General features: G+C 48.5%; 1 protein-coding gene across 1 annotated transcript; it reads left to right on the top strand.

Moving 5' to 3' along the window:
• Nucleotides 1-419: 419 nt before the first annotated feature.
• NXT2 (nuclear transport factor 2 like export factor 2) lies at nt 420-21,316 on the top strand. The gene is made up of 4 exons (XM_030210242.1): nt 420-565; nt 5,006-5,092; nt 11,077-11,221; nt 20,403-21,316. The coding sequence occupies exons 1-4, from the start codon at nt 563-565 to the stop codon at nt 20,579-20,581; spliced, it is 414 nt and encodes a 137-aa protein (XP_030066102.1). The 5' UTR covers nt 420-562; the 3' UTR covers nt 20,582-21,316.
• Nucleotides 21,317-22,095: the final 779 nt, after the last annotated feature.

Below are 22,095 nucleotides of genomic sequence, written 5' to 3'. Positions count from 1 at the left end.
AAAGTAGGGTATACACAAAAAGTAGCACATAAGAGTATATCTTGTTGGGCAGACTGGATGGACCGTGCAGGACTTTTTCTGCAGTCATCTACTATGTTACTATGTATTTCATGATATTTATATCTACATATGGGAAGCTTTCAAATAAAATAAAAAGCTGTCAAATAAGTAAAAACAAAGAAAACCTTTTCTCCTCCTCCACTTCTAAGGCACTGGCCCTATCCAACTGGAGCTTTTGACTTTTTACAGATGGAGCACGCGCATAAATAGGCAGTCCATTATTTTTCTTATTTTTTTGAACTGGCTTCAAACCATCTCAATCTAACCCCCATAGAAGGGGAGGAGGGGGGCGGGGCCGGGGCGAGGCAGAAGCAAAGTCTCCGTCGTTCCAGAGGGAGGAGCATATGAAGAGCGGAACTAAAGTCTACTCCCCCGAGCCGCTGTTGTTTCCAGTCGGGAGCCTGAGCCGTTGCACGCCGCAGAAGGGAAGGGGAAATTGAAGCGTTCCGCTCCTTGCGTCTTCTTCCTCCTCGGGGCAGCAAGCGGACCGGACTCATCCTCGATGGTGGGGCTTAGTTCCGGATCGCGCGATCTGTCTCTCTCCCTCCCTCTGTCTGCAGCAGACGCTTATTTCCTTCCTCCCCGTTTCTGCTTTAGATCTGGGGAAACTTCCTTGGTAGGACACTTGTACCAAAATCATCTAGGAAGGGGCGAAAAAATAACAAAGATTTAATGATCATTCAGTAAATGTAAACAGTAGATAAAGAAAAATAAGAATAGTGTTGGTTGGTCTTGTTTCTGGTCCAGGACAGGATTAAGGGTGGAAGCAAACTAGGCTTCTGCCTAGGGTCCAGATCTTCTCAGGTGTGTACTTCCAAGGCAAACTTGTCCTGGTGTATCAACTAGCCAGCGGCATTTCATACTTGCTGCTTCCTTTCAGTTTTGTTTTGCAATGGGAACCATGCAGGGCCTAGTTTGTAAGTGGCTTAAAATGTATTTTTATTATAGTGGGTGGGGATGAAGGAAGGATAGTGGAGTTGTTTGTCTGGAGCCCATCAGAGTGTTAATCCTGCCCTGCACTGGTTACACTACATTTCATGCTTAATGACACCATATTTAGGGTTACCATTTTTTGTCCTTAAAAAAAGAGGACCAATGCCCCACCCCTTGTCACATTTTCCCCACCCCCTGGTCACCACCTCACCTCCCCTCCCACCCGGCCCTGTCACCACCTCTCCCCTTACTCACTATCTTCCCTGGTGGTCTAGTGACCTCTTCAGGGGCAGGAAAGAGACCCCTCTTACCTGCCCGGAGCACTGCTCTGCATCCTGTGCTGCCTGTGACGGTCTCGACAACATTCAAAATGGCCGCCGAGAATTGAAGTGGCCTCGCAAGACTTCAATTCTCGGTGGCCATTTTGAATCTCGCCGAGACTGTCACAGGCAGCATACAGGATGCAGAGCAGCGCGCTGGGCAGGAAAGAGCCCGAAGTCACTAGACTACCAGGGAAGATCGTGAGTAAGGGGAGGGGAGGTCTGCCGCCCACACGCATGTCAGCGCCAGCCCGCCCATTTGTCCAGATATCCGGATAAATGGTCAGGCTGGTCAAAACCGGTCCAGACATGTTCTCAAAAAGAGCACATGTCCGGGTAAATCCGGACGTATGGTAACCCTAACCATATTCCTTCTCATCAACAGCAGATGAATCCATTAAATGATGGGTTGTATCCAGCTACCAGCAGGTGGAGATAGAGAACACTGAAAGCACATGGTGTTCCTGGATGCCCAGCCCCCTCTGCCTTCAGTATAGATCTCTCCCAGCAGATTTCTGCCTGTGCTTTGCCAGTAGAGCAGGGGGGTGTTGTGGCTGGTGGTGCCCACTTTAAAGGCATAATTGGTTTTCCCTGTCCCTGCCTTACCCCATTTCCCCTCCTCCTGGAGTTCCTCTGTGGCTGCCTGCCTCTAACTTTCCTCACAGTTAAAAAAAAAAAAAAAAAAGAAGGCTTGCTTTCTCAGCGTGACGATTTCTGAGGCTTTCTCCAGAGCTCCTGGTTCGGTGCAGCTTGACCAAAGCTCGTTAGACTTGGTCTCCTGAGGTGAAAGTGGTGCCCAGCTCCTCCGGGGAGGTTCCCGCTGACAGCGCTCTGTGCGGGGTAAGTTTTGGCGCGAAGGCGCCATTTTGTTTTCTGTATTTGATGGCTGCTGAAGGGGTTAAGCACTGCTCCCACTGTGGGAAACGCAGATCAGCAGCGGGGCTGTGCAGCTCATGCTGCCTAGATGCTAATGCTGGCACGAGCATGGCAGGCGGTGAGTCTTCCCGCCCGACGGAGTTGGCAGCGGGCGCCATCTTGGGGCGCCATGTGACTCGACCCTCGCGGTTGCGGAGGGGTCTGAGTGCAGGGGGACGCCTCGTTTCGAGGTTTCTAGAGGAGCTATTGCCTCTGCTTCCCCCAATGTGGGGATGGAGATACAGGGTGAGTTTTTCTCCCCTGAATTTATGCTGCTGATGCATAAGGCTTTTATGTTAGAGTACTGCCTGAGGCTCCTGACAATTCCTTTCGGACTGGGTTGCCTCCAGTTCTTGATAGCCCAGTGTCTGCTGGAGTCTTTATTTCTTCCCCCGAGCTTTTGGCTGCCACTAAGCATAGACGAGTGAATAACCCGTCTGAGGGGGACTCTTCACCCTGTTCTCCCCCGTGGTCTAGTTTCGGGGAGTCTGAGGGGTTGGGCAGGCCATCACAGACTGATGATCCAGACGAGGGTGGCTGCTTGCCACAGGAGTTGGATGACCCTAAAGCGGTTCGGATTTTCCACCGCGACGAGCTGCCAGCTCTCATTTACAGGCCCTTTGTATTGAAGATCCTGACGAGGGCGCTGCCTCTTCTATTAATCCTCGGATGGTTAATACTAAGAAGCCTTCTCAGGCTTTTCCCGTGCATGCTTCCATCCAAGAGCTTATTTCAGCTCAGTGGTCTGACCCTTATGGTCCCTTGAAGGTGGCCAGGGCTGTGTGTCACCTTTACCCCCTGAGTGAAAGTCGGTTGGCCATCTTTGGGATGCCTAAAGTGGATGCGTTAGTTACGGCTGTGACTAAAAAGACTACTCTCCCGATGGCAGGAGGAGTCGCTTTCAAAGATATGTAGGACTGGCGGCTGGAATCCGCGCTGAAGTGGTCCTTTGAAATCTCGGGCCTTTCCTTACGGGCGGCTGTTTGCAGTTCTTATGCAGCCCGGGCCTGCCTTTCCTGGTTGCAGCAGGCGGTTGAGCGACCCGCCAATGGAGCGGGTTCCCTCACTGAGGTCGGCCCGTGTATGGAGTCTGCACTGTCTTTTTTGGCTGATGCTCTTTATGATCTGGTCAGAGCTTTGGCTAAGCAGATGTTGGTGGCGTTTGCTGCCCGCCGCCTTCTTTGGCTCCGGCATTGGGTGGCTGACATGGCCTCTAAACAAAGACTGGTGAGGTTACCCTTTCGGGGCCTTCTTTTATTTGGGGAGGATTTGGAGAAGATTGTTAAGGACCTAGGGGACTCTTAAGTCCCAACGGTTGCCTGAGGATAGGCTGAGGCCTTCTTCCACAAGTCCTTCTTTTCCCTCCTCTTCCAGGCCACGTTTTCGCGACGCTCGCAGGTATCGCCCGGGGTGCTCTGCGGGGTTTGGTCAGCATACCCGTTTCCAGCAGAGGAACTCCTTTCATTCGGACAAACGCGCTGCGGCATCCGGGCAACGCCCAGGAGTCTGGGGGCGTCCTCCACAATGATGGGGCGCCAGTCCACTCGTCGGTTCCCACAGTAGGGGGTTGTCTCTCCCTCTTTCTTGAGGAGTGGATCAAGATTACTTCGGATCGATGGGTCTTGGACCTGATCAGAGAAGGTTACCAACTACAATTTGCTGCCCCGACGGGCGGCGGTAAACGAGACCTTGCAGGTGTTGCTGAAGCTCAGAGCGGTGGTGCCGGTTCGACCTGCCAAACGCGGCTAAGGTCGCTACTCCATCTATTTTGTGGTGCCTCGAAAAGGCGGTCGTTCAGACCTATCCTCGACTTACACAGAGTCAACGAGGCCCACACAGAGCAAAGAGCAGGGTGGGTTGACTCTTCCAAAGGACACAGGGGGAGACACAATAATTCTTATAAGGCAGGTGACCATGCGCCAACACAGTCGCTGTGTCTAGTCTTTTGGTGTATTTTCAATAAAAGATCAGACATAAGAATTATCGTGTCTTCCTTGTGTCCTTTGGAAGAACCAACCCACCCTACTCTTTGGTCTATGTATAAATTTAGGCCTGCCATTCATTTACCTAGATTAATGAGCCTAATTTTGAAAATCAGTGTTAAAGCTCCTGACTTTTTCCCCTGCTCTAAATCCATCCCTGTTATTACCCATTTCTTAGGGGTTTAGTGAAATTTTGAGTATAAGCTTAGGCACTCAGTCCTAGTAAATATCAGAGGAACCAATTTAGGTGCCTAAATTATTTATATATTGAACCATACTACTGTTAGAGGTCTGTGTTTTCCACATGGTTTCCCTAGCTTTGTTTCCATTAGCTACCTGTATACAATTTAACCAGCTTGGGAGAGTAAAAAAAAATTAAGAATCATAAACTGAGATTGTTCCTTGTGTTCCAAGTTTACCCTTAAAACAATGAAAAAAAAAACCCAGCGTAAAAATGATGATGTGATCTGGTTGTATAATTATATATTGGTAGTTAAGCAGGCATTAATGATGTAGGTGACCTTGCAAAATACAAAACTAAATTGCTTTTATCATATCTGAATATTATTACAAAACAGTACTAAAAGAAGCCATGTACTTCTCATTCTGTGTCATAGTTATGAATTCTTTACCCTTGTGAAATGACATATATAACTGTGCACATAGTAAATTGTACTTAGCAGTTAACATACTAATCTTTTCTTGCCTGAAGCTTTCTCAAGCTGTACCAAAAACCATGGTGCTTCCATCTCTTGTGTGACTTAATCGCTCTTGTGCTTTGTTCTTACCCTCAAGGAGTTTAGAGCCAGAGTTGAGGACACTTGTACAGCTGCAGAAGCATTTGTGAACCTTTATTATGAAATGGTTGACAAGAAAAGGCAGGTAAGTGCTGCACATTCCTATTTATTTAGTGTTTAGCTCACACTTTTCCAATGATAGTTCAAGGTGAGTTACATTCATGTGCAGTAGGTATTTCTCTGTCTCCAGAGGGCTTATCATCTAAGTTTGTACTTGAGGCAATAGAGGGTTAAGGATCTTGCCCAAGATCACAAGGAGAGACAGAGGGATTTGAACCGATTTTTCCTGGTTGTCAGTCTGATGCTGTAACCACTGAGCCAGCATTTCCCAAACTGTTGATGTCCTGGTACGCCACAGCAAACTCAAAGTGGTGCTGCAGAGGGAGGTGATGCTGCACTCAGCGTGCTGGCTGCATGCTGTTGTAACACGCAGGATGCGATGATGCCTAGGGAATGGTGGTGACCGGGCTGGAGTTGCGGAGTAGTCTACGCTTGCCAGTAATTGGCTGCTAATTGGCTCTAATTTGAATTTGTACGCACATCTGTAACCGGATGCCCAGATCCCATAGTGTGCAACCCAGATGGGGGCGTGGCCATGGAAGGGTCAGGGGCATTCCTAAATGTTTGTGAGCATTGTTATAAAATACTGGGAATGGGTATCGGGGATATATATAGCCATAATGCAGCTGAAAGTACCTCAGTCACTCACAGGAGTGGCCCTAAAATGGACGCATGATCTAGGACAGACAATTACAGAAGCTAACATTCTAACACACATGACAGAGATTAAAGATAATCTATATTATGCCAGACATAGGGAAACTCAGTATCGTATAATCATGCGGGGGTATTTCACACCAAAACAAGCATATTATGCGGGATGTATAGCAGAGAGTAAATGCTACAAATGTGGAGACACGGATCCGTCGCTTTTACATATGCTATGGAGCTGTGTTTCTATACAGAGATTCTGGATGAGAATAAAACAATATTGTGCATATATCTTACATAAATCAGTTATGCTAACGCCCCAGAGGTGTATACTGGGGTATAAAGGAAGCAGGATAAATTTGAGAAAAGCAGAACGCCAATTCATGTATAAAGTTAATATCATTGGGAAAATGTGTATAATGCAATATTGGATAATGGAAGAGGCTCCCTCGTATTGGCACTGGCGTAGCGGGCTGCAGAGGCTCGCTACGTGGGAGGCCAGAGATGCGAGAGATACCCCCAAAAAGAAAAAGGAGTTTTTGGCAATTTGGGAACCTTATATACAATCGATGGGGGGTAGAGCCCGCAGTTTACTATTGAATACGTTACAAATGTATAATCAATAACCAGATGACTGAAAGATGTTAATATAATAGAAAGAGAAGAGGGAGAGGGAGGGGGGAGGGGGCAGGTGGGGGGGTAGATAGGGAAGGGAGGACGGGAGGGAGGGGAAGAAAGAGGGGAGAATAATAATAATAAAAGTGCATAGTTGTTGGTGTTAGAATTGGTTAAAGTTAACAAGAAATATGATAAAGAAGATTGTACATAAGACTCAATTACAATGTTAAATTGCAACTTCTTTAATAAAAAACTATTGAACTTAAAATACTGGGAATGTGCGCCCAACCTGAGCACAGGGAATTACACCTGGTTTCAGTAAGCATAAGAATTAGTTGCCAGAGAATTTGGTAAAGGTGGTTAGCTTAGCAGAGTTTAAAAAAGGTTTGGACGGCTTCCTAAAGAAAAAGTCAATAGACCATTATTAAATGGACTTGGTGACAATCCACTATTTCTTGGATAAGCAGTATAGAATGTTTTGTACTTTTTTGGGATATTGTCAGGTATTTGTGAGCTGGATTGGCCACTGTTGGAAGGTCCAAGAAAACAACAGGGTAACCGATCCGCAAACTCCCAAGATGGGGAAAAAAACCCAAAGCAGATCAGTACAGATAAAACAAAAGTTTAATGGGCTTAATAGACTTTTGGTCTTTCCCAGTATGGCAATACTTATGTACTTCTGACCTGGCGCCCATATTTGGGTGCCGAATTTGGCACACAGTGCTGTTCTATTACGGGCGCTCATCTTTGAGTGCCTAGTATAGAATAGAATTGAGCATAGTTTTTCTTCAGAAATGATTTTGGAGAGCTATTTACTGAATCTGTTCCACTGTGTGCAGTTTGCCATATCTCGAAAATGTGCAAAGAAAGGTGATTAAAGTGATCAAAGGAATGGAAGACTAAACTGTTCGTAGCTTTTTAGTTTGAAAAAGAGGTGAATGAGAAGGACCAGGTGACGGGTGTATAAAATTGCTTAGGATGTGGAACAAACAAATAACTGTTGGCCGATTTAAGCAGGCGGGAGAGTCTCCGGCCCGCTTAAATTGTTCCTGGCCACCCAACCATCGATATTCAGCGTATTTAACTAGGCAGTGCTACTGAATATCAGCTTTGACCGGCCATAAATAAGTGGGCAGGTCAGGGGGGTACAGTGGGTGGCGGCGTTTGGAAGGAGCCAGCAGATATGTGGTTGCCAGCAATATTGGGTGCAGGCACCCACTGTCTTGTTCGCAAGGAAGGTGAGCCCTTAGGTCCCGCAAGGCCCCGAAGGACCTCAAAGGACAGCCGTGCAACCCCAAGTCTTCACCCGCGGCGACCGCCGTTCACCAAGGGTTGAGCCCCCAGCTGCAGGCGGTCAACGGGACTTCAGGAACCGCGGGGTTGACGAACTGACCCGGACTGGGACCAGGAGAAAAGAGGGCAGCTGGAAAATGGAGACGTCCAATAACAGGCAACAGTTCAGGGCAGGCAGCTAACAGCGTAGTCAGAATCAGGCAAGAGGTCAAGGCAGGCGGCTAGCAGAGTAAACCAGGAACAGTCCAAAAGTCAAAACCAGAAGCACTAGGGAACAAACGGAGACTGGCCTCGGGAAACAGAACCTGAAGCAATGTCCTATCTCAGGCCCGCTCCTTAAATACTGTTCAGCATTCAACCGCCCAGCACCCGTAGGCATAGCCGGCCAATCAGAACCTGGTTATCGATAGAACCCTTCTGATTGGCTCTGTCCGACCTCCCAGGCGGGACTACCGTACTGGCCTCCCAATCTAAATCCTCTGAGGCGGAGCTTCGGGTTCCTGTGTCCGAGAATGAAGGAGACGCCGGCCTCGGCGCCATCTTCCCTACTGGCGCAAACACAGCCACCATAGCCGGCGATCGAAAGTCCGGCGGCCATCACCACGGCGAGCCCCGGCTCCCCGCCGTGGCCTCAAGAAAGCCGGCCTTCGTCGGGGCGGACACCGGTTCCTGCTTCCCGCGGAGGAGCAGCCGGAGGGAGCGACGGATGTGACACCCACATAGCTAAGCGGGTTAACTTAGGACAGCTCAAAAGCTGGGGTGGATTTGGGTGGGTCCACACTTTACATGTGTAACTTAGAGTACTATAAGTTGTGCGTATAGGAGTAAAAGCCCATGTCACAATCAGTGGTGTACTGCAGAGCTTGACTAAATGCTGATCTGTTCTACAGAATACAAACGTACAGTGTGTCATGCTCCAACGTTGCTTTATTTCTCTGCCACTAAGAAAAATAGCTTGTGACCTTATTAACTTTGCTAAGTTGATAAAGGATTGTGGGCAACCGCAACAAGGACCTTCATCAGATTTGACTGACTGGAACCTGAAAATTCTCCAGAATAATGTCATATGGTATTCCTCTGTGGTCTCTTTAGTCACAACAAAGGACATCAACCAATCACCTGTCACAATGTTATCAAACCATCCGAGACATAAAAATGGTATGATATCCACTCTACACTCTTCATCTTAGCAGTTGATCAGCGTTGGAACAGCAGAGCGAACACTGCCTGTGGGGATACCTGCAGTTCCCGAGGGAAGTGACTGGCATCATTGACCCAGGTCATAAGCCAAGCTCTGTAATCATCTTTGGGGGAACAAACAGGTATATCATGGAACACTTACGTCTGAACTATTACTCCTGTCATTGACCTGACATAACTGTTTGCACTGATGAGTCAAAAGTTAGGTGCGGACTTGCTCCTCACAAAAGTGGCAAACAAATGTATGCAAATGATGAAAAACAACGCAAAAGGGGGTCTATTACTAATGATCAATGCTTATTATCTTTGGCAGAGCCCATGGGAATAAAATGGGCCCAGTGGCAGATAATATGCTCTAATCATTAACTTCGTTTAGGCAGCTTTACTAACTAGTAACAGATTTGAAACAAATTCAAAATAGTGGGGGTTTTCAGTGAACACACAAAAGTAGGGAGTGTTTCTCAGAGAATGTGATTGTGGTTAGTAATTTAACTGAGTTTTAAAAAGATGTGGTAATGGAATTCAAACATGCTTGGGATAAACATAAAGGAATCCTGCTCAGAAGGAAGGGATCCCCAGAAGCTTAGCCGGTGGTTGGGAGGTGGGAATAGTGCTGGGCAGACTTATACGGTCTGTGCCAGAGCCGGTGGTGGGAGGTGGGGCTGGTGGTTGGGAGGTGGGGATAGTGCTGGGCAGACTTACACGGTCTGTGCCCTGAAAAGGACAGGTACAAATCAAGGTAAGATATACACAAAAAGTAGCACATATGAGTTTATCTTGTTGGGCAGACTGGGTGGACCGTGCAGGTCTTTTTCTGCCGTCATCTACTATGTTACTATATTAGAGAAGACGGGCCATTAATCATTGTTTAGTCAGATGGTCTTGGGTATTTTCTCCTCTGGCTTCTGGGAGGGAGCATTCTGGAATGGACTTTCCTATTTGGGATATTTAGGAATTTCTTAGTGACAGGATTCTGGGTTCCGTGGACCATTGGTTAGAACCAGTTTAGCACTTCTTTGGTCTGGTCCAGCATGGCACTTGGCATCCTTTTTGCAACAGTGGTGGTCCGGGTCACTTGGAAATGCTATTCCGTTTTGCTTATTCCCAGATATAGCAATTTCCACATCTGCCTAGCGAATAAGTGTTAATGGACCACTCCTAATGGAGGCATAGCCTAGAGGTTAGAGTACCAGGCTTGACATCCAGGGGGCTCAGGTTTAAATCCCACTACTACTACTTGTGATCTTGGGCAAGTCACAACCCTCCATTGCCTCAGGTACAAAAATTAGATTGAGCCCTCCAGGGACAGGGAAAAGTGTTAATGGACCACTTCTTCAGAATCTCGTCCAGACTATTTGTAAACCCAACTACATTATTAACTTAATCATATCCTGTGGCAACAAATTCTACAGCTGAAAAAATACTTTCTGCAATGTGTTTTAAATCTGCTACCGATTTACTGGTTCCTCGTTAATTGCTACTGATTGAGGGCGTAGCTTTTTCACTGTCCTTGTTTTTGTAAGCCAAACAGTTGGCATCTGTTGTAACAGCTGACTTTTGAATGAATGAAACTTTGTTTTTTTGGCCTTGGTGACCAAGATGGGTTTTATCATGCATTCAGCTAAAAATGACAAGGTAATTATTTCAGTCACTCAAGGCGAATTGGGTTCGCTATCAGGGAACTTGACTTACCTGGGGACCTCTGTGTTGACATTTTGCTGTGAGGAGGAATGAGAACATACAAGCGGGGATGGGTGAGGCAGGGACTAGGAATGTTCCACTTCCTATAAACTAGAATTTAATTGGGGAATTTCACTGTGACAAATTATCTTTAAATATTTGTCTGCCTTGTAAGGGTTTGGATTGAAAAGGTATTTTCATCCTATTTTTCCTCTGCCTTTTTCTTGCTCTGGTCTTTAGAATATGTGTATGAAAGATTTAATAATGCAGTAATCTGTGTATGTTGCATTTCCCTCATGAGCACTCTTAGAGTTTGCTGCTCAACGTTCTCTCCTGGGCCTATTTCAAATAGCGGACAGAGACCACAAGCCTTGTATTAAATGTCTGGTGGGATTGTGGAGGAGATCCTTTAGGGATAACAGCCAATACAAGGGTGATATGGGAGCAGCAAAGGAGAGGGACCTGTGATGACCCAAGCAGTCATTCTTTGAGTCTGATGGCCAGTGAATGAGGCTTGTACTGGTGTATGAAACGTTTCAAGAAGCCTTACTGATTGTTATTCCATAGATGCTGATTAAGCAGTACCAGGAGAAAGCAACTTTAGTTTGGAACGGGAATGTGGTGTCTGGGCAGGAGGCGGTGAAGGAGTTTTTCGAGATGCTTCCACCTAGTGAGTTCCAAGTGACTGTATTTGACTGTCAGCCAGTTCATGGTAAGGCTGCTGTTTCTTACTTCCATTGTCTGCCAGATAAACTTATTACAAGCTAGTAATCATACCTTTAATTCGGGTTTCTTAATAGACCCTATTTGTAACTTGAGGGAGAATGAATAGGTTAGTGTCCTGCTTGAGCTGGTCTACCATGTGAGAAACTGCTGGAGAGCTGCAGTGGGTTCAGCTTCTCAGATTGACCTTCTGCACCCCTAACTTCAACCATCATTATTCCCATACCAAGGGCCTGATATAATAAATCATTTTCCACATCGGCACAAAATGGGTAAACCCCTTTACCATATTAGATCTTAATTCTGGCTGTGGACCCAGGGCTCTGATCAACGGGTCTGGGCCTCAAAAGTTCTTTCTTGGAGAATGCTAGACAAACTTCACATTTGGCCTTATTTTAATCAGTTTGTGTTGGGAATAATTTTAGGCAGGGCTTTGTTTCTGGCAGTGTGCATCGGTACCTATCTGCTCCTTTTCTGCTGGCTGCCACGTTAAAGTGCCATCGCCAGCTTCTGAATTGGGGGGGGGGGGGAGGCCTGGCACCACCTTTCCCCACATCTGAGCTGTGATTGAATGCCTTATGCCTATGCAAATGCAGTGTGACAGTGTCTGAACATGCATAAGGCATTCAACAATCAGAGACCGGGCCCCATGGCCAGGGCCGGTCTTAGCAATTGCAGGGCACTGTACAGACTAGTTCAGTGGAGCTCCCTGCCCCCACCTAGCCCTGCCCCTTGTTGACAACATGTATTTTAGGCAAATCAAGCAAAACTTGTACAGAAAAACTCATGCAAATATGCACAATGCTTTCATAGGAAACCTTTGGGTGTAAAAAGCAAAACCATGTGCATGTAAGGACTGGATAAATGAATTAAAACAAATCCCCTTAATATGCAATATTGGTAGCAATAATGAAACAGTGATTGAATATTCACATAGCAAGCAGCCTGCCAACAGATTTTTCCTTGTCATCGACAGCAGATGAATCCATTGACTGATGGGTTGAATCCGCCTACCAGCAGGTGGAGATAGAGAACACTGAAAGACACAGTGACTCTGGGTGGCCAGTCCCTTCTGCCTCCAGTATATCTCTATCTCCCAGCAGGTGTGGACGTCGCTTTAGCAGCTCCTGGATTTCTGCCTGGGGAGGCTCCTGTGCTTTGCCAGTAGAGCGGGGGTGTTGTGGTTTTGTTCCCTGTCCCTGCCTTACCCCATACCCCCATCCTCCCGGAGTCCCTCGTTTGCTGCCTGCCTCCAACTTTCCTCACAGTATTAAAAAAAAAAAAAAAAATGTGCACTTTATCAGCGTTGCTGTTCCGAGGCTTTCTCCAGAGATTCTGGTTCTGTGCAGCTTGACCGGAGCTCGTTGACTTGGTCTTCTGAAGTGAGAGAGGTTCCCGCGGACAGCGTTCTGTGCTGGGTAAGTTTTGGCGCGAAGCCGCCATTTTATTTCTATATTTCCGTCTAGTCGGGCGATGGCTACTGAAGGCGTTAAGCGCTGCTCCCGCTGTGGTAAACGCAGGTCAGCAGCGGGACTTTGCAGTACGTGCACCTTAGACGCTCGTGCTAGTACGGGCATGGCGATGGAACTGGCAGCGGGCGCCATTTTGTCAGCGCCGCATGACTCGACCCTCGCGGTTTCGGAGGAGTCGGAGTGCAGGGGGCGCCTCGTTCCGAGGCTGCTAGAGGAGCGCCTTCCTCCGCTTCTCCTGATTCGGGGGCAGAGGGGCCAGAGTGAGTTTTTCTCCCCTGAATTTGGGCTGCTGATGCATAAGGCCTTTATATTAAAAAGGACTCTGCCGGAGGCGTCTGACACTGCATTGCGAACTGGATTCCCTCCAGGTTTTGATAGCCCGGTGTTGGCTGCGGAGTTTCCTTCTTCCCCCGAGCGTTGGATTGACGCTAAACATAGACGGGTAAATTCCCCGTTTGAGGGTGGTGCATCTCTCTTTTTTCCCCTCTGGCAGAGTGTAGGGAGTCTGGTAGGCCCTCATGGACGGATGATCCAGGTGAGGGCTCCGGTTTGCCACAGGATTTGGATGATCCTAAAGCGGTACGGATTTTCCAGTGCGACGAGCTGCCAGCGCTCATTTCTGATGCCTTGCTGGCCCTTTCTTTTTACGATCCGGCCGAGGGTGATGCCTCCTCTGTTAATCTTAGGATGGCTAGTACTAAGAAACCTTTTCGGGCTTTTTGCCTGTGCATGACTCCATCCAAGAGCGTATTTCTGCTCAGTGGCTGATCCTGAGGGGCCTTTTAAGGTTGCCAGGGCTATGGGTCAGCTTTACCCTCTGAGTGAGGATCACTTGGCCCCTTTTGGGATGCCTAAAGTGGATGCGGTGGTCACGGCTGTGTCTTTAAAGACCACTCTCCCGGTGGAGGGAGGGGTCGCTTTGAAAGATATGCAGGGCCGGCGGCTAGAATCTGCGCTGAAGCGGTCTTTTTACATCTTGGGCCTTTCCTTAAGGGCGGCGTTCTGCAGTTCCTATGCAGCCCGTGCCTGTCTTCCTGGTTACAGCAGGCGGGTGTTTTGCCCGAGGATGGTGCGGGTTCCCTTTCTAAGGTTGTCCCGCGTATGGAGTCTGCCCTGCATGTGGGGCTGATGCCCTTTATGATCTGCTCAGAGCTGCGGCTAGGCAGATGTCTGTGGCAGTTGCTGCCCGCCGCCCTCTTTGGCTGTGGCATTGGGCGGCTGACATGGCTTCTAAGCAGAGGCTGGTGAGGTTACCCTTTGGGGCCTTCTGTTATTTGGTGAGGAATTAGAGAAGATTGTGGTAGACCTAGGGGATCCCAAGTCCCAGCGGTTACCTGAGGATAGGCCGCGGCCTTCTTCCAAAAGCTCGGTTTTTCCCTCCTCTTCCAGGTCACATTTCCGCGAAGCTTGCGAGTTTCGCCCGGGGCGCTCTGCTGGGTTTTCTTTACGTGCCTGTTTTCAGCAGAGGAACTCCTGTCGCTCGGACACTCATTCCGCAACGGCCAGGAATTCAGGGGCGTCCTCCACAATGATGGGACGCCGGTCCTCTCGTCAATTCCTGTAGTAGGGGTCGTCTTTCCCTCTTTATTGAGGAGTGGACCTAGATTTCTTCGGATCAGTGGGTCCTGGACCTGATCAGAGAGGGCTGCCGAGTGGTTTTCGGTGCTCCGGTGAGAGACGTTTTTATGGAGTCCCGATGCGGCGCTGCCGTCTACCGAGCGGCGGTAGAGGAGACCTTGCAAGTCTTGCTGCAGCTCAGAGCGGTTGTTCTGATGCCTCCCGCCGAACGCGGCTGCGGTCGCTACTCTATTTATTTTGTGATCCCTTGAAAAGGCGGGTCTTTCAGACCGATCCTCGACTTATGTAGAGTCAATGAGGCCCTAAGAGTGCGACATGTTCGCATGAAGCCCTGTGCTCCGTCATTGCAGCGGTTCAGCCAGGAGAGTTTCTCATGTCTCTGGACCTTAAAGAAACGTATTTGCACATTCCTGTTCTCCGCATCAGCGGTTTCGGGCCAACTTTTCCAGTGTCGGGCCTTGTCTTTCGGCCTAGCCTCAGCTCCCCGTACCTTTTCCAAGGTGATGGTGGTGGTAGCTGCCTTTCTCAGGCGAGAGGGTGTCAGAGTTCACCCGTATCTCGACGACTGGCTCATCAGGGCGAATTCGGCAGATGAAAGCTGTCTCGCCCCGACCAGAGGTATAACAGTTCGTCAGACTTTGGTCTGGGTGATCAATTTGCCCAAAAGTCACCTGACCCCCCTCTCAGGCTTTCGAGTATTGGGGGTCCAGTTCGACACGGCCTCGGGGTTCGTATTTCTGCAAACTTCAGAATCAGGTCCATTTGCTTCTGCGGATGCCTTGCCCTCGAACTTGGAACTTTGTTCAACTCCTGGGGTCGATGACGGCCACCATGGAGGTGGTTCCCTGGGCAAGAGCTCTCATGAGGCCGCTGCAGATTGCTCTGTTTCAGCAATGGTCTCCGATTTCCCAAGAATTCCAGCGCAGACTCACGTGGCTTCCCGCGGCCCGGCACAGTATGGATTGGTGGATCTTACTGGAGGCAGCGACTGGGAATGCCGCTTGCTCTTCCTTCTTGGTGCCTGGTGATAACGGATGCCAGCCTTGCGGGCTGAAGAGCTCATTGCTGGGAAGCTATGCTCAGGGTCAGTGGACGGCCATGGAAGCGGGATGGTCCATCAGTCGCTTGGAACTGAGAGCGGTATTTCAGGCTCTGCTGGCCTTCCACAAGACTCTGAAGGGGCTTCCTGTCTGGGTTCTGTCGGACAATACAACAGCAGTGGCCTACATCAGTCGTCAGGGCAGCACTCGGTGCAGGGCCCTGGCCGCAGAGGCTGCTCAGATTTTCCTATGGGCCGAGCTCCACTGGCTTCTGCTGTCCACTACTCACATAGCAGGTCGAGCAACATGCAAGCAGTTTTTCTCTGCAGACATCAAGTCGACCCGCCGGAATGGGAACTGGCAGAAGAAGTTTTTCTTCAGATATGTGCCAAATGGGGGACTCCCGGTTTGGATGTAAGGCAACTAGTTCAAACTCCAAGTCCCTCGCTTTTACAACAGAGGGAGAGATCCTCGCTCAGCAGGGTTGGAGGCTCTGGCTCAACCCTGGCCCTCGGGCCTCCTATATGTGTTCCCGCCTTGGGCCTTGATAGAGCGAGTCCTTCTGCGGATTCGACTGCACTGAGGATTGGTGATTTTCATCACTCCGGATTGGCCAAGGCATCTGTGGTACGTGGATCTCCGTCGGATGCTGGTGGAGGCTCCACTTCCTTTGCCTCTGGTGCCGAACCTGACGGTTCAGGGTCCAGTGAATATGGAGGATCCCTGACGATTTGATCTTACGGCCTGGCTCTTGAGAGGGCACAATTGAGAGACAAGGGCTACTCTAACAAGGTCATCTCCACTCTCTTGCAGGCCGCAAGCGGTCTTCCTCCGCAGCTTTTGCTCGGATCTGGCGCAAGTTTGAGGCGTGGTGTGTTTCAAAAGCGATCACACCCACGCGGGCTAGTCTCGTCGGTCCTGGATTTTTTGCAGGATGGCTTACAATTCCCTTCGGGATCAAGTGACAGCGTTGGCATGCTCTGAGGGAAGGTCTCTGACTTGTCCCTTGCTGCTCTTCCGGACATTGTCCGTTTTTCAGAGGGGCGCTTCGGCTTGTCCTCCTGTGTGGTTGCTGTGTCCGGCCTGGAACCTGGGGCTGGTATTTAAGGCTCTTCAGTATTCGCCTTTCGAGCCGCTTCAGCGAGCTTCGGGGAAGGATGTGACTCTCAAGATAGTTCTTTTGGTGGCCATGACATCGGCTAGACGCGTATCTGAGCGTCAGGCGCTTTCCTGTTGGGATCCTTTTCTACAGTGCTCGGGGTCCGGGGTAACAGTACGTACAGTGCCTTCCTTCCTGCCTAAGGTAGTTTCAGCGTTTCTCCTGAGCCAACCCATTTTTCTACCTTCCTTTTCTAGGGAGGACTTTTCGGATTCCTTTGGGCAATTGCGTCTTTTGGATGTACGCAGGGCTCTGTTGCAGTATCTACACATGTCAAATGACTTCAGGACTTCTGATCACCCTTTTGTATTGTTGACAGGTCCTCGCTGCGGGGGTCCGGCGTCTAAGGCCACTATAGCCCGTTGACTCAGGGAAGTCATTTTTTCTGCGTATCTGCTTTCAGGACAGTCTGCACCTGAAGTATTTAAAACGCATTCCACGAGAGCGATTTCCTCCTCGTGGGCTGAAACGGGTGTTTTCTCTTCATGAGATCTGTCGTGCAGCTACTTGGGCTTCTCAGTTCTCGTTTGTACGGCATTACAGGCTAGATGTTGTAGGGAAGCTGGATGCACATTTTGGTGCGCAAGTACTTGCTCGCGGAGTTGCCTGTTCCCACCCTACATAGGGAGTGCTTTTGTACATCCCATCAGTTAATGGATTCATCTGCTGTTGATGACAAGGAAGGGAAAATTAGGTTCTTACCTTGGTAATTTTCTTTCCTTTAGTCACAGCAGATGAATCCATGATCCCTATCCCTGTCTGACTTTGTTTTTTGTTCAGATCTTTCATGCAGATATTGTAGCTCCTCGGGAGGAGTTGAAGACAAGTTCTCAGAGTTTCTACATGCTGTTCTATTGCAGGAGGTTGAGATCGTCCCTCCTTTGTTTGGCTATTGCTCCGGTTCTGGGGCGTTTGTTCACTGTGAGGAAAGTTTATGTTATGATGCCTTTCTAACTCGCTGTGCTTTGGAAATTTCATATACTGATGCGGAAGGGGCTGGCCGTCCAGAGTCACTGTGTCTTTCAGGGTTCTCTATCTCCACCTGCTGGTAGGCGGATACATCCCATCAGTTAATGGATTCATCTGCTGTAACTAAAGGAAAGAAAATTACCAAGGTAAGAACCTAATTTTCCCATTTTTCACTGAACATAATTAACTTTGTATGAACTTGGCTGCTCAATAGTGTGCTGAACTGGACAATGTTGGCACATTTAGACTGACTCTGGACAGTTCTGCAGGAAGGAAACCCTTCCCTCATTAATCAATATCTTCTCTGTGAAATAGTAATAATAATTAAAAAAAAAATAAGGTAAATGCATTTTTATAATATACGACTGCATTTCACAAAGCAAAAGGAGCAAGTTCCCACATGCCAACTTTTCTTTTCTTTTGATGTAGGCACAGGAAAAAAAAATTTAATGCTCCCAGGTTTCAATCTAATTCATGTTTAATGTGGGATAAAATGCCATAAATAAGTAAATCAATAGATGGATAGAAACTCTGAATGTTGAGCACCTAATTCTCATAACCTGATGTCTGTTTAGTGGCCCTTTACCAGGAGAAAAAAAAAATCTTTGCATGAATATAATAGTACTAGGGAGTTCCTTTAACCAGCCCCTCCAAATGACACAGATATTACCTTAAAAAACATGTATGTGGTGACCAAATTGTGGTAACATCTGCTTTCCCAAATACACTTATTTTATTTTTAATTATTTTTATTTTAATTATTTGGAGGAAAAAAGCCTCTGTATGTCCTCAGTCATTAATATACTTTTTTATGACTCGCTGGTCTTCAACTCATCACTAGCTAAAAAACCTCCAATTTTTATTTTAACTTTGCCTTTCATTAATGCCGAGGACATACAGAGGCTTTTTTCCTCCAAATAATTAAAATAAAAAAGTGTATTTGGGAAAGCAGACGTTACCACAATTTGGTCACCACATATATGTTTTTGAAGTAATTCTTTGAGTTTAAGTGGTGACGTTCACAGATATTACCTTGACTTTTTTCTTTTACATTATCCTCCCCTCCCTCGTCCCTTTAACCAGCCCCTAAACAACACAGATATTACCCTTGATTTTTTTTTTTTTTTTTACAGTATCCTATCCTCCCCTTCCCTCCCTCCCTCCCTCCCACCTACCTATTCCAAACCTCCTCCCCACTCCCCCAAGCTGCAGGGTGCCCTCCTGGCACCTACCTGAAGCCACCCTGGTGATCTAGCAGAGTCTTCGGGGCAGGAAAGATCCTCAGTCTTTCCTGCCCGCTGCTGGCGCTGACCCTCTAGCTGCTGCATCTTCTTTAAAATGGCTGCCAAGACTTGCAACGGTGGCCTTGCAAGTCTGCAGTGGAACTCTCGTGAGGCCACCACTTGAAGTCTCAGCAGCCATTTTTAAAGAGTGATGCAGCTACAAGGGGGTCAGTGCCGGCAGCGGACAGGAAAGACTGGGGATCTTTCCTGCCCTGAAGACTCCACTAGACCACCAAGGTGGCTTTGGGTGTGTGCTGGGAGGGCACCCTGCGGCTCAGGGGAGGGGAGGCAAGGAGTCAGATCGCAGCAATGGCGGGGAGCGGGAGGGAGTGCCGCGGGGCCCTGGAGACGTGGAGCCCTGTGCGACCACTCCTGTCACCTCTGCCTAAGACTGGCCCTGCCCACGACTTCCTCTTTCACGTACCCAGCTGATCTAGTCATGATGCAGTTGAGGCAATGGTATACCTCAACTGCCTTCACTGAACAATGACCCATGACCTCTCACAGTCCCTTTTCTTCAGTCTTGGTGCCTCCTCTTAAGCCAAAGCCACCACAGATAAGAAAGAGGCATCTGTAGTTGTGGTCAGAACAACAAGCTGTTGAAAGCTGAGGATGGAACGGAATGGGGATTTGGGTAATGCTGCTGGATAGACAAGTGGGGGGAGATCCTGGAAATGGGCATGGAAAGAGAGGGAAATGCTGGGCAAAAAGTGTGTGGGGGAGGGGGGCCAAAGCATGCCTGATAGAGGAGAGGGAACAGGGAAACTGCAAAACAGGGAAAGGAGGGGGAGAGGTGAATCAAACATATAAACGGCGAGTGACCGTACTCACTCGCAAATGCGCAGTAGACTTCCCTCTCTGTCCCGCCCCCGCGTCAATACGTGATGACGGGGGAGGGGCGGGACAGAGAGGGAAACTGTGAAGGGGAGGGAACCGCCGAGGTCGCCACCGCTTCCCCCCCCCCCCCCCCCTGAGGTCGCCGCCACTGGTACCCCCCCCCCCCCCCCCCCCCCCCGGAGTCGCCGCCACCCCTCCACCCGGCCCATCTCTTCGCTATTCAACTTACATCTCCGGAGCAGGCAGATCAGCTGAGCTGCCGTCGGCCTTCCTTCCCTGCCTGTGTCCCGCCCTCGCCGACGTTACGTCACACGAGGGTGGGACACAGGCAGAGAAGGAAGGCCGACGGGAGCTCAGCTGATCGGCCTGCTCCGGAGATGTAAGTTGAATAGCGAAGAGACGGGCCGGCAGCGGCGGCGACTCGGGGGGGGGGGGTACCGGCAGCGGCGACCCAATAGCCCGTTTTAACGGGCTCAACGGCTAGTACTAGATAAAGAGTGCAGAAGAGGAAAGAAGAGGGGGGGAAATGGAGAAGGCTGGGAACTGTGAGCAGGGGGGTGGGAGCAAGAGGAAGGGATAAAGTAATTTGGGGGGGGGGGGGCGGCAGAGAGGCGTTTTGTTGGGGCTTCCAAACTCGTGCTCTGTAGCCTTTTGTATGATTAGCAGTACATCAAATACAGTTGACCTTGACCTATCTGAGTACTGGCCCCCTCTTTTCTAGAAAAAAAGGAACTGATTCTTAGTGTGTGAAAGTTACTGAAAAAATACACAAAGACATAATTAATTGTGTGTGTGTGTAATTTTTTTTTTTTTTTTTCAATTATGTATGAAGAGCAGGTAACACAAGGCCAGACCACAATGCTGATTATGACCCATGGATCAGTAAAACTTGGTGCGAAGGAGAGACGTAAGTTCAATCAGAACTTCTTACTGACAGCAGAGGAAACTCCAACGTGGCGAGTTTGGAGGATCACCAGCGACTGTTTACGCTTCCAGGACTGGGCCAGCTAGGAGCACAACTTGCCTGTACAGAGCTGATCTCAGGATGCGCGGTCTCTACCAATCTCTTGTTGTGGGGGTCATCTTGGAATTGCCATAGGATTTGTTTCGGACCCAGAGCTGCAGCTGTCCCATCTGTTGTGTCAAAAGTCATAGGGGAAAGGTTGTAAATAAGAACAAAGGTGTGAGAGCCTGGTTACTTTTCCTGTGTAGTATCACCGGATGTGCATATTGTGAAGTGGCACAAAATTTATATTCAGCTTTGTGGAATCAAGAGGCTACTTGGAAAAACCCTGGAGCTGTCTTCCTTTTTTACAGGATGTGTTTTGCTTTGGAGAATAAGTTACACATTTGGTGGTTCTTGTTTTTTTAATAAAAAGTGCTCCCTACCTCAGCCCCCTCCGCTCATTTTCATAATACTGCTCTTACAGATGCTTCAGGGCTACAGTAATATTGATCAGGCAGCATTGTTGAAGATTTGCTCGAACCCCACAAGTGCTTGAGCACTGCAGGAGCTTCGTGAGGCTATTTTGTTTTCTGTCTTTGGCCAGATTAGTTGTGAAATAGTTGCTTTTTGTGGCTTTCTTCTTCCAGCTCTTATGCTCCATAGGGTTGAGGTGAGAAATGCCAGGTATTAATGCACCGAGAGTATTCTAAAACCCCGAGTACAAAGATTAAGGGGCCCCTTTACAAAGGTGCGCTGAAAAATGGGCATGCGCAGAATAGTTTTTCAGCGCACCTGTAAATAAATGCCTTTATTAAAAAACAAGTTTGCAAAAAATTGACATGTAGCAAAATGAAAATTGCCACGCATCCATTTTGGGTCCGAGACCTTACCTCCAGCCATTAACCTAGCGGTAAGGTCTCACGCGGTAACGGGGTGGTAATGATCTATGCGCATAAAATGCTGATTACCACCCGCGCTCGAACAAATCCGCAAACAAGCGGAGAACTCAAAACGCCCCACGGGAGAATACAGGTATAGGAGAAAGTGGGATGTGTGACCATGGAACACCAAAAACTGGATAGACTGATCTTAAAAACACTTGTTTATCGGTGAAAAAAGACTCGACACAAACGTTGTGTTTCGGCCGTTAGGCCTGCATCAGGAGTCTCAGTCGACGGAAAGCAGCTGATACAAACGTTTAAATCTATGTGGTACGGTGATCCATATAAAGGGTCTGCTGGCACTCCAATTGTCTACGAGCAAGTTTCTTTGAAAAGGACTTTTTAAAGACCCACCTCGTAGATCAACACACCACGTGTCTTTCATCGTTTGCATCAGCTGTTCTCCGGTGACTGACCAACAGACCCTTTATATGGATCACCGTACCACGTAGATTTAAACGTTTGTATCAGCTGTTCTCCGTCGACTGAGACTCCTGATGCAGGCCTAACGGCCGAAACACAACGTTTGTGTCGAGTCTTTTTTTCACCAATAAACAAGTGTTTTTAAGATCAGTCTATCCAGTTTTTGGTGTTCCGTGGTCAAACATCCCACTTTCTCGATTACCACCCGCGCGCCA

This window comes from Microcaecilia unicolor, chromosome 7 (genome assembly GCF_901765095.1).
Source record: "Microcaecilia unicolor chromosome 7, aMicUni1.1, whole genome shotgun sequence".
NCBI classification, from domain to species: Eukaryota; Metazoa; Chordata; class Amphibia; order Gymnophiona; family Siphonopidae; genus Microcaecilia; species Microcaecilia unicolor.
This window is presented reverse-complemented; position numbering and strand designations above follow the sequence as displayed.